This window comes from Anser cygnoides, chromosome 5 (genome assembly GCF_040182565.1).
Source record: "Anser cygnoides isolate HZ-2024a breed goose chromosome 5, Taihu_goose_T2T_genome, whole genome shotgun sequence".
In the NCBI taxonomy this organism is placed as follows: domain Eukaryota; kingdom Metazoa; phylum Chordata; class Aves; order Anseriformes; family Anatidae; genus Anser; species Anser cygnoides.
Window position 1 is genome coordinate 36220812 of NC_089877.1, and position 13080 is coordinate 36233891.

Below are 13080 nucleotides of genomic sequence, written 5' to 3' on the forward strand. Positions count from 1 at the left end.
TCCTGGTGCCCCGCCAATTGGTCCTGGTACCCCCCAGTTGGTCCTGCGACCCCCCCAGTTGGTCCTAGGCGCCCCCCCCCAGCTACCTCGCACTAATCCTGGGTACCCCCAGACAGATTGGATCGTCCCCAGGTAATCCTGGGTACCCCCCCATCGGGGTGCCCCCCCCAACAGTCCTGAGCACCCCCCCCCAGTTAGCCCTTGGGGGGTGTCCCCTTATAGCCCCCCCCAGGCACCTTGCACTAGCCCTGGGCAACCCAGCCAGCTTGGGGTGCCCCCAGTCAGTCCTAAGTACCCCCCCAGGCAGCCGTGGGTACCCCCAATTAGTCCTGGGTGCTCCCAATTAGTCCTGGGTACCCCCCCCCAATTAATAATCCTGGGTGCCCCCCAGTTAGCCCTGGGTGCTCCCCCCCAGGTACCTCGCACTAGCCCTGGGTACCCCCGCCAAGATTGGGTTGTCCCCAGTCACCCCTGGGTACCCCCCCAGTCACCCCTGGGTACCCCCCCAGTCACCCCTGGGTACCCGCTAATTAACCCTGGGTGCCCCCCATTAACCCTACGTGCCCCCCGCCAGGGCTGCGCGCCCCCTCCCCGCCACCCGGGGCGGGGGCGGGGCTACGTGAGACCACGCCCCTTCCCCGCCCAAACCCCGCCCACTCCCCTCCCTGGGAGGCAACGAAGCGGGGAGGGAACGCCCACTGGCAGCTCATCGCCACGCCCACTCCCACCAAGCCACGCCCACTCCCACCAAGCCACGCCCATTTCCGTAAGCCCCACCCCCCGCGGCGGAAGTCTCGCGAGAGCGGCGGCGGCGGGCGGGATGTGCGGGGGCTGTGTGGGCACCGAGTTCCCCGAGCGGGTACGGGCGGGGGGGGCTGAGGGGAGGGGGACCGTTACCGGCCGTTACGGGGCCGTTACGGGGCCGTTACCGGCCGTTACCGGGCCTCTCGGTGCCTCCCCGCAGGGCACCACCTGCCTGGAGGGCGGCTCCTTCCTGCTCAACTTCGTGGGCTGCGCGCAGTGCGGCCGCCGCGACCTGGTGCTGCTGGGCAACCGCGCCGCCGGCCTGCGGGGCGACGACGAGATCGTCACCTACGATCGTGTGGGGACGGGGGGGGACCGGGGGTGATACGGGGGGGCTGGGGGGCTGGGGGTTACTGGGGAGGGGTCCTGGGGGGGGGGAGCTTGGGGGGGTGCTGGTGCTCTGGGGGGGTGTTGGGGGGTCCTGGTGCTCTTTGGGGGGTTACTGGTGGGGGTCCTGGTGCTCTGGGAGGGGGTGTTGGGGGGTCCTGGTGGTCTGGGGGGTTATGGGGTGTCTGGTGCTCTGGGGGGTTATTTGGGGGGGGGTGTCTCGTGCTTTGTGGGGGTAGTGGGGGGGGCCTGGTACTCTTTGGGGGGTTATTGGGGGCATCTGGTGCTCTTTGGGGTTACTGAGGGGTCCTGGTGCTCTTTGGGGGTATTGGGGGGTCCTGGTGCTCTTTGGGGGTGTTGGGGGGTCCTGGTGGTCTGGGGGGTTATGGGGTATCTGGTGCTCTGGGGGGTTATTTGGGGGGGTGTCTTGTGCTTTGGGGAGGGGGTATTGGGGGATATCTGGTGCTCTGGGGGGTCATGGGGGGGTCCTTTTGCCCTGGAGGGATAATTTGGGGGGTCCTGGTGCTCTGGGAAGGCTCCCTGGGGAGGATCTGGTGCTCTGGTGGGTTACTGGGGGCTCTGGGGGTTATTTGGGGGGGGTTGGGTGAGGGTCTGGGGGGCTGCTGCACGCTGAGGTGCCTGGGGGTGAGTTGGGCTTGGGGACCCACCCTGGGGACTGGGGCGGGTAGGGGGGTGTCAGCCCCTCAGGTGGGGGCTCAGGCACCGAAGGGTCTGGGGGTGAGGCTGGGGGTTCCCAGGGACAGCGGTGCCAGGGCTGGGCACGTCCCCTGAACTGCTCCTGCCCCGCAGACCTGTGCAAGAACTGCCACCACCTGATCGCACGCCACGAGTACACCTTCAGCGTGGTGGATGACTACCAGGTACGTCCTCCTGGGGCTCCCCGTCCTCCTGGGGGTCCCGTCTCCCCCCCCAGCAGCCTCTCCCCAGCTCCAGAGGCACCCTGAGCCCTGCTGCTGCCCTCCTGCCCTTGCAGCCGCAGGAGGGAGCTGCGCAGCTTCGGAGGCGAGCGCCTCGGGGGCAGCTCAGGAGCTCGGCACGGGCAGGAGCTGGAAACAGGAGCCTTGGGCTCACCGCGGCGCTGTCTCAGCGCCGGATTCGCGCTTCCCAGCCCTCCTCCCTGGCGCATTTCCCATTCAGCAGCTAAATGCTGGAAAATGGGCTCCGGGGAAATGGGGTCCCGGGGGATGAAACACGATCCGCCGCGGTCCGATTGCAATCGGGGATCAGGTGCCGGCCCCGGCTCCGGTTTCCCCAGCGGTGGAGAGGAGTCGGGGAGGGACAGAGCAGCCTGAAAGCCCCGCGGCCGTGTCCCGCTGCAGGAGTACACCATGCTGTGCCTGCTGTGCGGCCGGGCCGAGGACTCCATCAGCATCCTGCCCGACGACCCGCGCCAGATGACCCCGCTCTTCTGAAGCCCGTCTGTGCCCCGGCCCCGCTCCCCGTGTGCCCCACGGAGCTGTGGGACCGCGCTGCTGGCGCTGGGGGGCTTCGTTCCCGCTCCTGTTCAAACCTCCAGCCTGGATGCGGTGGACACCCAATGCTGGATGCTGCCTGCTCTGCTCCAGCCCCGTGCTGCGCCTGCTCCCGAGCCCCCCTCGCACTGAAGAAAGGGAGGGGGCCCAGAAACCCACCCCCGAAACGGCTCAGGGTGGCACAGCCACCTCGTTCTGCCCCAAAGGGGTCCGCGTGGGCAATAAATGTGAGCGTGTAACAGCTCGGTGCCGCAGGCTGGGGAGCTTTGGGATCGTTCCCCCTGTGTGGATGGGAACAGGAGGGGGGCGGGGGTGATTTTCAGCCCCCCGAGCCCCTCCAGCAAAGGGTGCTGGGGCCCTGCTCGGGGATGGAACAGTCTTCTCCCTTCCCACCACCCTTCCTTGTGTCCCAGGCGCACATGCAGCCTCCCAAACCCCATGCCTGAACCATTTCCCCCCAGGGCGTAGTGGGATCGCTGCCCCCCCCCCAAACACTGCAGTGCCCCCCCCCCCCGCCGTGCTCAGGGGTGCGCATTCCTGGGGCGGGCAGGGCAGGGCAGGCAGCACACCCTCACCTTGGGGCTGCCAAAATTGTTCCCCCCCCCCCCCCGAGGGTGGGGTTGCAACCGCGCCTGGCTCTTATCCACCCCGCGCAGCCGCTCCCCGGCCCCAACCGCCCGCCGTGCGCTGGGGCTGGGGGGGACACAAACGGGGGTGCTCGGGCGCTGTCTCCTGCTCCTTTATTGCAGCCGACCCCATCCGGGCGCCCACCACCCCGGTGGCCCCGGCTCGCCGCCACATCGGGCCCCCCCCCCGCGGGGGTTTCAGAGGGGGCCGTCACCCGGCGGAGGGCTGGGGCCGTCCCCGGGGGGGGGACAGCCCTACTTGGCCAGCTTGAGGAGGCGCTGGATGTCGGGCTCCAGCTGGGCGGTGGGCAGGCGGGGGCTGTAGCGGCGGAAAGGTTCCCCCTCGGGGCCCACCAGGAACTTCTCGAAGTTCCAGGAGATGTCGGAGCGCCGCACGGGGCTCCACACCACGAAGCGGGGCTCGGTCATCAGGTGGTCAGGCTCGTCCACCGGGGCGGGCAGGTGGGCTTTCAGGTAGGCGAAGACGGGGTGGGTGTCCTGCCCGTTCACCTGGCACTTCTGGAACAGGGTGAAGTTGGGCTCGAAGCCGCCCCCCGGCCGCACGTGCTTGAGGCAGTTGAGGATCTCCTCGTTGGTGCCATTCTCCTGGGATGGGGAAGGGGACACCGGGGTTGTGCCGCCGCTGTCCCGAGCACTGGGCTCTGTGTCCCCCCCCCCCCATGCTGGGCACCTACCTGGTAGCCGAACTGGTTGCAAGGGAAGCCCAGCACCACCAGGCGCCGCGGGTAGCGAGCCTGCAGCTGGTTGAGCTGGGTGTAGTCCCGCACTGTGGTGCCTCAGAGCGACGCCACGTTCTCGATGAGGACCACGCGGCCCCGGAAGACGTTGAAGTCCACCTTCTCCCCCTGCAAGGAGGTGGCGCTCAGGTCGTAGAAGGACTTGGCGACGGGGACGCTCATGGCTGCGGGTGCGCTCCGGATCTGCTGCCTGCCCGCCCGCTGCCCGCGCGCCTTAAGGGCCACCCGGCGCCCACGTGACGCCACCGAGGTCCCCGCGCCCCGCCGTGACTTGGCAGAAACCGGAGCCGTCCCACCCGCTGGCACCGGCCCAAGGGGACGAGGAAGAGGCAGAGGAAGGCCGGGGCGATGCTCCTACCCGCCTCAATAATTCACACCGCCGCGGCGTGGGGCGCGGGCGCCGTCCCTGTTGGGGCAAGGGTTCCCCGCACAGCTGGAAACAGCTGGGGCGTTGGGAGATAACGGGGTGCTGCGGCTTCGTGGGGTGCTGCGAGCGCCCCGGCAGGCAATGGGGAGGGACGGGTGCCTCCACGCCTCTCCTTCCCTGGCCAACCCGGCCCACTGGGACCAGTGGGCCCTGTCCCAGTGCCCACCAGCAGGCTGGTACCTGCTGGTGCCCACCCATCCCAGTAAGGAACGGCATCCCAGTTCCCACCCATCCTGATGCACAGCCATCCCAGTAAGGAGCAGCAGCCCGGTGCCAGCCACCACCCCCGTGCCCACGCATCCCGATGCCCACCCACCCCAGTGCCCGCTGCCAGGCTGTTCGATGTCCCTGCGTCCCCCCAGCCGCGTCCCCAAGCCAGGAAAGGGGACACCGGCCCAGCCCCTCCATTATTCATCGCCGCTCAGGTTGCCGCAGCCCGGCTTTGCCCGCGGTGCCGAGGACACTGTCCCGGTGGCACCAGACGAGCCAGCTTGGGGGGGGGGCTCCAGCATCTCCTTTATTGTGGAAACCAAGTGTGCAAAACCGGGGGGCGGAGGGGGCGCGGGGTGTGCAAACAGCGCCTGGGGACCCCCCACGCACGCCAAGCCCCCCTCCCCAAAACGGGTCTGGCGGCGGCGGGGAGCCGGGGGGTTTGTGTGGGGGGAGGAACGAACGGGCTTCAACACCAGCAGCTCTTGGGGCTGTCCTGCCCGCCCGGGGGCTGCTGCTCCTCCTCCTCCAGCCGGGCCAGGTCGGGGGGCGCGGCGGCGGCACGCAGCCCTGCCAGCTCCTTGCGGTGCGCCTGCAGCACCAGCTCCGTCAGCCGCGTGAAGGACTGCGGGGGAAGAGCGGGGTGAGCCTGGGGGGGCCGGGAAGGAGAGGGGGGGGCACACCCCGGCTGCCTCCCCTTCCCCCCCCCCCCCCTTCAGCCCCACGCACCTCCTTGATGTTCAGGTTGCTGCAGGCACTTGTTTCGTAGAAGTCCATGCCGTACTCCCTGGCCAGCTGCAAGGCGAGGGCTCGGCGGCGCCGATGTGATTTTGGGGGGCGGGGGGCAGGGGGTTTGCCCCCTCTCCCCCCTCTCCAACCTCCCCCCTCCAGCCCCTCTGCTCCCCGCAGGCACGTGGACAGACGGACAGCAGTGGTTCCGTGGGGTGCGACCCCAGGGCCATGCGCTGGGTGCCGTGGGGGGATGGGGGGGGCATTAGGGGGGACACTGGGCATTTTGGGGGGCAGACGGGGGTCCTGGCCACGCTGGGGGTGCAGGGGAGGGCCCTGGCTATAGGGGAGACCTCAGGAGGGTTGGGGTACCTGGCCATGCCGGGAGGGAGCACAGGTGGCCTGGGAATGCTTGGGGTGCAGGGGGCCCTGGGGGGGCCACTGGGCTTTTTTTTGGGGGGGGCGGCCATGCTGGGGGTGCCTGCCCCCCCCCAGCTCACCTGCAGCCCTTGCTCTTTGGCCACTTGCCTCTTGTGCTCCTCGTCCGCCTTGTTCCCGATGAGGATTTTCTGGACGCCGTCGGGCGCGTACTGTGTGTGTGTGCGGGGGGTGTGCATCAGCACCCCCCCCCCCCCAATAAAAACCAGCGTGTCACCGCTTCGGGGACCCCCCCAAACCCCCACCTCATCCACGTCGCTGGCCCATTTGACGATGTGCTGGTACGAGCGCTCGCTGCCAATGTCATACACCAGGAAGATGCCCTGCGGGAGAGCCACCGGGGAGGGGGGGGGCAGTATTTTTTCCCCCCCGCCCCCCCCCCCCGTGCCTCAGTTTCCCCCCGCCATGCCCCTACCTGTGCCCGCCGGTAGTACTGCTTGGTGATGGTCTGGTACCGCTCCTGCCCCGCCGTGTCCCTGGGGACATGGGGGGGGGGGGGGTCGGGGGGAGCCCCGTTGCTTGCTCCAGGCCCCAGCCCCACCCCGGGGGGGGGGGGGCACATCAGCGGGGTGCGGCCCCCCCCGGCACTCACCAGATCTGGATCCGCACCTTGATGCCGTCCACCTCGATGGTCTTCATCTTGAAGTCCACGCCTGGCCAGGGCGGGGGCACATGGGGGGTTTTGGGGAGGTGGGGGGGGGGGGGATTTGGGGGCAGGGCTCTGCTCTGTGCCCCCCCCCCCCCCGCCCCGGTGCCCCCATGGTGCCGGAGCTCTGCGATGCCCCCGGTGCCGGCCGGGCTCCCCGCCGCCTCCCCGCCGCCCCGGTGCCGCCGCTCCCCGCTTTTCCGGCTCCCAGGTGCCCCCAGCTGCCGGCGGTGCCCCCGGTTCCCCGCCGCTCCCATCCCCGGTGTCCCCGTTTCCCCAGCGCGGCGCCTCCCCGGTGCCCGCGGCTTCCCCGCTCCCGGCGGCGGGGCGCGGCGGCGGCTCCCCGGTGGTGCCGCGATGCTCCCGGAGCCCCCGTTCTTCCCGTTTTTTTTTTTTTTTTGGTTTTTTTTTTTTGTTTTCTTTCCCCAGCGCTGCGGCTTCCCCGGTGCCCCCCGTCCCCCGCCGCTCGCGGCTCCCCGCTGCCGCGCGTCCCCCGGTGCCGGTACCGATGGTGGAGATGTGCGCGGGGTGGAACTCGTTGTCGGTGAAGCGGCAGAGCAGGCAGGTTTTGCCCACGCCCGAGTCGCCGAGCAGCAGCAGGCGGAAGAGCACGTCGTACTGCTTGGCCATGGCGGCCCCGCGCCGCCGCCGCCGCCGCCGCCGCCGTTACCGGGGGCGGGTTCCTGCGCCGCCGCTCCGGGCGGCCGGGCTGGCACCGGGGCGGAGCGCGGGGATGCGCCGGGGGGACGCGGGGATGCACCCGGGGGGACACGGGGAGGCACCCGGGGGGGGGACACCGGGGAGGCACCGGGGGACACCGGTGGGGGCACCGGGAGATGAGCCGGGGCACCGGGAGGCAGCGCGGGGCTGCACCGGGGGTGGGGGGCAGCTGGGCGTGCGCTGGGGACCGGGGGGGGGACACCGGGGCTGGAGCAGAGGACGGGGGTGACGGCGGAGGGATGCAGCTGGGGGGACACAGGGATGCAACGGCGGACACCAGGAGGTGCCCTGAGGCATGGGGGTGCACCGGGGGGCTATGGGGAGGGAGAGATGTGGGGATGCATTGGGGAGGGACACCCGGGCATGGACCGGGGGACACTTGGGGGTGGGCTTGGAGGTGAGGGTCCCAGAGCAGGGCAGCGTGGGGCAGCCCCACGTGCAGTAGGGCCTGGCCGGGGCCTCGTGGCGCGGTGCAGCCCGGTGGTGGCACGAGGAGACGGAGCAGCACAGCGGTGGTGCAGCCACGCAGCGACGTGGGGCAGCGGCACGGTGCAACGAGGCAGGGCTGCACGCAGCGATGCTATGCCACCGGGACAGTGGCATGGGGAAGTGTCACATGCAGTGATGCAGCAGCGCAGCACAGGGCAGCGACGCCGTGCAGCGGGGCCGTGCACCGGGGCTACCTGGCAGCACCATGATGTGCAGGTGCGGCGTGGAGCAGCACAGCAGAGCGAACACGGTGCCCCAGCAGTGCAGCACGACGCCGTGGCGCCATTGCACGATGGTGTGACACAGTGCAACAGTGCGATGGTGCGATGGTGCAACATGGAACAGCCGTGCAATGGTGCAACGTGGTGCAATAGTGCAATGTGGTGGAATAGTGCAAATGTGCAACATAGAGGATCTGTGCAACGGTGCAACAGGGTGCGGCTGTGCAATGGTGCAGCGTGGTGCAAGAGTGCAATGCGGTGCAGCAGTGCGATGTGGCACAGTAGTGCAATGGCACAACATGGTGCAGCCGTGCAATGGGGAACGTGCCCCAGAAGTGCAATGGTGCAACAGTGCAACACGGTGCTGCAGTGCAATAGTGCAACGCGATGCAATAGTGCAACGTGGCGGAATACTGCAAATGTGTAATACGGAGCAGCCGTGCAACGGCGCAACACGGTGCAGCTGTGCAGCGGTGCAACCTGGTGCAAGAGTGCGAGGTGGGGCAGCAGTGCCATGGCGCCACACGCCCCAGCAGTGCAACGGTGCAACGCGGTGCGGGATCGCCGCGGCACAGCGCAGCGCTGCAACGTCGCGACACGCACCCGCAGCGCGCCGAGCACGGAGCCGCGCGTCCCGGCATGACGTCACGGCGCGGTGACGCCACGCGCTGACGTCACGCGGCGACGCCGCGCCCTCCGCCCCGGCCGACCCCTTCGCCTCGCGCACGCGCGCGCGCGCCGGTCCCGGGCCGGGTGGTGGCGGGGAGGGGGGGGCGTGGCCAGGCGGGGCGGAGGGGGCGTGGCCAGGGCGCAGGGGGCGTGGCCAGGGCGCGGAGGGGGCGTGGCCGCGTGTCCCCGCCCGGCCGCCGTCGGCCCCGCTGCCCCCGCCCGGGCCGGCCGCAGCATGGCGGGAGCCTGCCCCGGGAGCCCCGGCGGGCGGCGGCGGCTGCGGGACGACGGCGTGAGGACGCACACCTCCAGCGAGCACCGGGGGTCTGGGGGCTGCCGGGGGCCGGGGGCTGGGGGGTTTGGGGCGGGGGCCGGGGGCTCGGGGCTGGGGGGGGGACCGGGGGGGCTCGGACCGGGGGTCTGGGGGCCAAGGGTCCCCACGGGCACGGAGCCGGGGGACCGGGGGCTGGGGGGCAGAGGGGGCTCGGGGTCGGGGGTCTGGGCCCGAGGGACTCGGGGATGGGGGGGCCCGAAGCTGGGGAGGGCCGGAGCTTGGGGGCGGGGGTCTGCGGGCTCGAGGAGCACGAGGACGGAGCTGGGGGACCGGGGGCTGAAGGGGTTTGGGGGCAGAGGGGGCTCGGGGGCAGAGCTCTGGGGCCGAGGGGCCCAAGGGGCTTGGGGCTGGGGAGGGCCGGAGGTGGGGGTCTGGGGGGGGCTCAGGACCGGGGGTCTGGGGGCTCAAGGGGCACGGGCACGGAGCTGGGAGGCCAGGGGCTGAAGGGGCTCAGGGTCTGGGGACGGAGGGACCCGTGGAGCCTGGAGCCGGGGGTCCGAGCTCCAAGGGGCATTGGGACCAGGTACAAGAGAGGCAGGGGGGCAAAGGCACCCCCCACCCCGATCCCGGGATGCTCCCCCCGGGGTGAAAGGCCCAGCCAAGAACCCCGGCTGCGCCTCTTGCAGCAGTGCCCTCAGCCCCCGGGGACGTTGTGCGGGGCGGGGAGGGTTCCGTGAGGCTTTGACCTTAAACCCAAAACGGGTGGAAGCTGCTGGAAGGCGCTGCGGGGCCGGGTGCAGGGCGGCAGCTCCCGGCGGCGCTGACCCGGGTGCTCGCGGTGCCGCAGAGCAAAGTGGAGGACATCGTGCAGGAGGTGTTCGACGCCTACAAGACGAACCACCACGCTGCGCAGTAAGTCCCCGCCGCGCTCCCTCCACCTGCGGGAAGTTGGAATAAGGATAAAGAGCAATAATAGGGGGAAAAAAAAAAAAAGCCAAAATTCTGGCTCTGGTGGCCAACGGGTCCCGGGGCTGGAGCTGGCGGCGCTGCGACGCCGCGCCCTGCCTGCCTTGCAGATTCGTCCTGCAGCGGGAGAAGCACTTCCATTACCTGAAGAGAGGCCTCCGGCAGCTGAGCGAAGCCTACGAGGTACCGGGCACGGCCCCGGCGTTCTGCCCCGGGGCTCCCCGCCTGGGCGATGCCTTCAGCCTCCGGGTGCTGCTTTAATTATCGCCGGGTGTTTCTCGCCCCGAATCCCTCGCTGCTGGCTGTCGGGTGGCCCTGGGGCAGGCGGAGCAGTTCCCGTGCCGCTTGCGGGTCCCCTTGGGTCGTGCCTGTCCCCGCGGGGTGCCCCAGAGCTGCGGGTTTGGGGGTTCTGTCTGGCCCCTCTCCCCGCCTCCTGCCCGTCCCCTCTTGTCCCCGCAGTGTCTGGACGCCAGCCGCCCCTGGCTCTGCTACTGGATCCTGCACAGCTTGGAGCTGCTGGAGGAGCCCATTCCCCAGGCGGTCGCCTCTGAGTAAGTCACCCCCGGTTCCTGCGGGGCGCTTGGGGGCCCTGGGCACCTTGGTGCTGACACCGGGAGCACCCCCCCGAGCTGGGTCTGACCCGCAGCACCCCCGGGAGAAGGCAGCTGCTCCGCGTGCTCCCACGTGAGCCCGGAGGTGCCTGCTCCCGTGTCCGCCCGGCACAGCCAGGGCCACCTCCCGCCATCCCCGTGGCCCTGGCGCCAGCACAAAAGTGCTTTGTGTCCTTCGGGGCCGTCAATGCCGCCCATTCTTCCTGGCCGGCACGGCTCCTGCTGTCTCGTGACAGAGGGGGGGGATAGGGGACCTGGCTTCAACCTCCTGGGGGGGCACGGGGGCTGTCCACTTCTCCCAGGTTCTCCCTCGCTCAGGTGGGGGATGTCCCCGTGTCACGAGCAGGCTGAAATCCTCCGGAAGCTCCTGGGGATGTTCAGCCGGGTCTGAAACCCCTCGCTGCTGGGGGAAGCGCTGAGGGAGGGGTCTGCCCGCTCAGGGGAGGGCTCGGTGCCACCGCCAGCTCCTGCCGCCACCCGCGGTGGCTCGTCCTCCTGCCCACCCCCCCTTGGTGGCCGTTTTGGGGTCCCCTCCCCAGCTGTTCCGCTTGTCCCCGCAGCGTCTGCCAGTTCCTGAGTCGCTGCCAGAGCCCCCAGGGCGGCTTCGGGGGGGGCCCCGGCCAGCACCCCCACCTCGCCCCGACCTACGCCGCCGTCAACGCGCTCTGCATCATCGGCACGGAGGAGGCGTTCGGCGTCATCGACAGGTACAGCGGGGGGCCAGCACGGCACGGGGGCTGCAGCGGGGTGGGGGCCGGGTCCGCGCTGCCCCTCATACCCGCGTCCCGCAGGAAGAAGCTCCTGGAGTACCTGCATGTGCTGAAGCAGCCCGACGGCTCCTTCCTCATGCACATCGGCGGCGAGGTGGACGTGAGGTGGGTGAGCGCTGCGGGGGATGAGGCACCTGCCCCACAGCGGGTCTCTGCCCCCCACCGCAGCGCGGGGTGAGCCCCGCAGAGCCCCCAGGGCTGGGGATGGGGTGGGCGCCTGCCGCAGCCCCGAGCCCCCTTCTCCCGCAGGAGCGCCTACTGCGCCGCCTCGGTGGCGTCGCTCACCAACATCCTCACGCCCGCGCTCTTCGCCGGGACGGCCGAGTGGATCGCGAGGTGAGGAGCCGGCCGAGGGGGCGCAGGGGACGGTGTGTGCCCCCCCCCCCCGCAGGCGCCATCCTCAGCGTCGCCCCCGCGCAGGTGCCAGAACTGGGAGGGCGGCATCGGCGGGGTGCCGGGCATGGAGGCCCACGGCGGGTACACCTTCTGCGGCGTGGCGGCGCTGGTCATTCTCAAGAAGGAGCACCTGCTGAACCTCCGCAGCTTGCTGGTGAGTTCTGGGGGGGCCCCGGGGTGCCCCCGGGCTGCCGGGGGATGTCCCCGTCCTCGCAGTGCCACCCGCTCCCCTCTGTCCCCTGCAGCACTGGGTGACCGGCCGGCAGATGCGCTTCGAGGGCGGCTTCCAGGGCCGCTGCAACAAGCTGGTGGACGGCTGCTACTCCTTCTGGCAGGCCGGGCTGCTGCCCCTGCTGCACCGCGCGCTCCACGCCCGGGGTGAGTTGGCAGCGGGGGGGGGGGGGGGGTCACCGGCTTCGTCTGCTTCTAAAATTTGGCTGCGGGGAGGGGAGAAACGGGCGAGTTTTAGCAAAGGAACGAAGTGCGGAAGAACTGGAGGGTGCGGCAGGCACGGGAGGGACCTGATGGGCTTCCCTGAAGGTTTTTTTTGTGGCAGAAAGGGGCTTCTGGGCAAACATGCTGGTGTTTCCCGGGGCGGGGGAGATTTGCTCTCTTCCCGAGGCCCCCCCCAGGCGTTTCACTGCCCGCCTTGCCCCCGCAGACGACGCGGCGCTCAGCATGGCACGCTGGATGTTCGACCAGTCGGCGCTGCAGGAGTACATCCTCCTGTGCTGCCAGTGCCCGGCCGGCGGGCTGCTCGACAAGCCGGGCAAGTGAGTACCCGAGGGGGGGGCGGCCTCGCGCCCCCAGCCCCCCCCCCGGCTCAGCGCCCCCGGGTTCCCCCCACCAGGTCCCGGGACTTTTACCACACCTGCTACTGCCTGAGCGGGCTGGCCATCGCCCAGCACTTCGGCAGCGGCGACCTCCACCACGAGGTGGTCCTGGGCGTCCCCGAAAACCGCCTGGTAGGTGCTGGCATCCCCGGGGCTGGGGGGTGGGGGTCTGCAGGGCGGGCAGGGCCCCCACGCCGGGGGTGTTCCTCTGCCGGGCCTGGCTCAGGCGCCTTCTCCTCCGCTCCGGCAGCAGCCCACGCATCCCGTCTACAACATCGCCCCGGAAAAGGTGGTGAAGGCAGTGATGCACTTCTTGCAGCAGCCCGTGCCCAGCCTGGAGGCGGCGGGGTAAGGGCCCCGCTCCCCCTCGGACGGCGCGGCCGAGCAGAGCGAGGTCCTCAGGGTGCTAGCGATACCAAAAAAAAACAAAAAAAAAAAAAAACAAAAAACGGCCGGCCACCGCCGCTGCCGCCCTCCCCGGCGGGAGCTGAGGGCGCCGCAGGTGGCGTGGCATCAATAAAGCAAGAGCTGACACCCGCCCTCGGCTGTGCGCGGGGTGAGTAGGAGCACGGAGCGGCGCGGAGCTGCCGCCGGGGGACGCGGGGTTTCCAGCCCCGACCCCGTGCTGCCCCGGATGCGCAGGGAGCTGCTCCCCCCCCACCCCCCCCCACCT

The 13080-nt window shown here is 70.5% G+C and overlaps 3 protein-coding genes across 6 annotated transcripts; 1 reads left to right on the forward strand and 2 right to left on the reverse strand.

The window, feature by feature from the left end:
• The first annotated feature begins 706 nt into the window (after nt 1-706).
• Nucleotides 707-12946, forward strand: FNTB (farnesyltransferase, CAAX box, subunit beta). Of its 3 annotated transcripts, XM_066998859.1 has the most exons (14): nt 707-859; nt 965-1100; nt 1942-2012; nt 9679-9743; nt 9908-9980; nt 10257-10348; nt 10969-11115; nt 11200-11283; nt 11428-11514; nt 11599-11728; nt 11820-11952; nt 12236-12347; nt 12425-12539; nt 12658-12946. In XM_066998859.1, exons 1-14 carry the CDS (start codon nt 821-823, stop codon nt 12757-12759), a joined length of 1386 nt encoding a protein of 461 aa, XP_066854960.1. In that variant the 5' UTR covers nt 707-820; the 3' UTR covers nt 12760-12946. The 3 variants fall into 3 exon arrangements, with proteins under 3 accessions (XP_066854960.1, XP_066854959.1, XP_066854958.1); XM_066998857.1 differs by lacking the exons at nt 707-859; nt 965-1100; nt 1942-2012 and adding an exon at nt 8718-8872 and having other exon boundaries at nt 9675-9743; XM_066998858.1 differs by lacking the exons at nt 9679-9743; nt 9908-9980; nt 10257-10348; ... (6 more) ...; nt 12425-12539; nt 12658-12946 and adding an exon at nt 2472-2865 and having other exon boundaries at nt 708-859.
• GPX2 (glutathione peroxidase 2) lies at nt 3348-4438 on the reverse strand. The gene is made up of 2 exons (XM_013170976.3): nt 3946-4438; nt 3348-3856 (listed from the first exon to the last, which is right to left on the reverse strand). The coding sequence occupies exons 1-2, from the start codon at nt 4168-4170 to the stop codon at nt 3506-3508; spliced, it is 576 nt and encodes a 191-aa protein (XP_013026430.2). The 5' UTR covers nt 4171-4438; the 3' UTR covers nt 3348-3505.
• On the reverse strand, nt 4940-7136 carry RAB15 (RAB15, member RAS oncogene family). 2 transcript variants are annotated; one of them, XM_066998886.1, is made up of 7 exons: nt 6965-7136; nt 6405-6465; nt 6228-6288; nt 6058-6135; nt 5875-5964; nt 5375-5440; nt 4940-5270 (listed from the first exon to the last, which is right to left on the reverse strand). In XM_066998886.1, the coding sequence occupies exons 1-7, from the start codon at nt 7086-7088 to the stop codon at nt 5115-5117; spliced, it is 636 nt and encodes a 211-aa protein (XP_066854987.1). In that variant the 5' UTR covers nt 7089-7136; the 3' UTR covers nt 4940-5114. The 2 variants fall into 2 exon arrangements, with proteins under 2 accessions (XP_066854987.1, XP_066854986.1); XM_066998885.1 differs by having other exon boundaries at nt 5375-5964.
• Nucleotides 12947-13080: the final 134 nt, after the last annotated feature.

Excerpts from the sequence above, each read along its gene's own strand:
- FNTB (XM_066998859.1), top strand. The coding sequence starts at position 821 with ATGTGCGGGGGCTGTGTGGGCACCGAGTTCCCCGAGCGG. Across the intron at positions 9,981-10,256 it reads AGCTGAGCGAAGCCTACGAG|TGTCTGGACGCCAGCCGCCC; the intron begins GTACCGGGCACG and ends TTGTCCCCGCAG. Across the intron at positions 10,349-10,968 it reads CCCCAGGCGGTCGCCTCTGA|CGTCTGCCAGTTCCTGAGTC; the intron begins GTAAGTCACCCC and ends TTGTCCCCGCAG.
- RAB15 (XM_066998885.1), bottom strand. The coding sequence starts at position 7,088 with ATGGCCAAGCAGTACGACGTGCTCTTCCGCCTGCTGCTGCTCGGCGAC. Across the intron at positions 6,466-6,964 it reads CGCGCACATCTCCACCATCG|GCGTGGACTTCAAGATGAAG; the intron begins GTACCGGCACCG and ends CGCCCTGGCCAG. Across the intron at positions 5,965-6,057 it reads GGGCCAGCGACGTGGATGAG|TACGCGCCCGACGGCGTCCA; the intron begins GTGGGGGTTTGG and ends ACACACACACAG.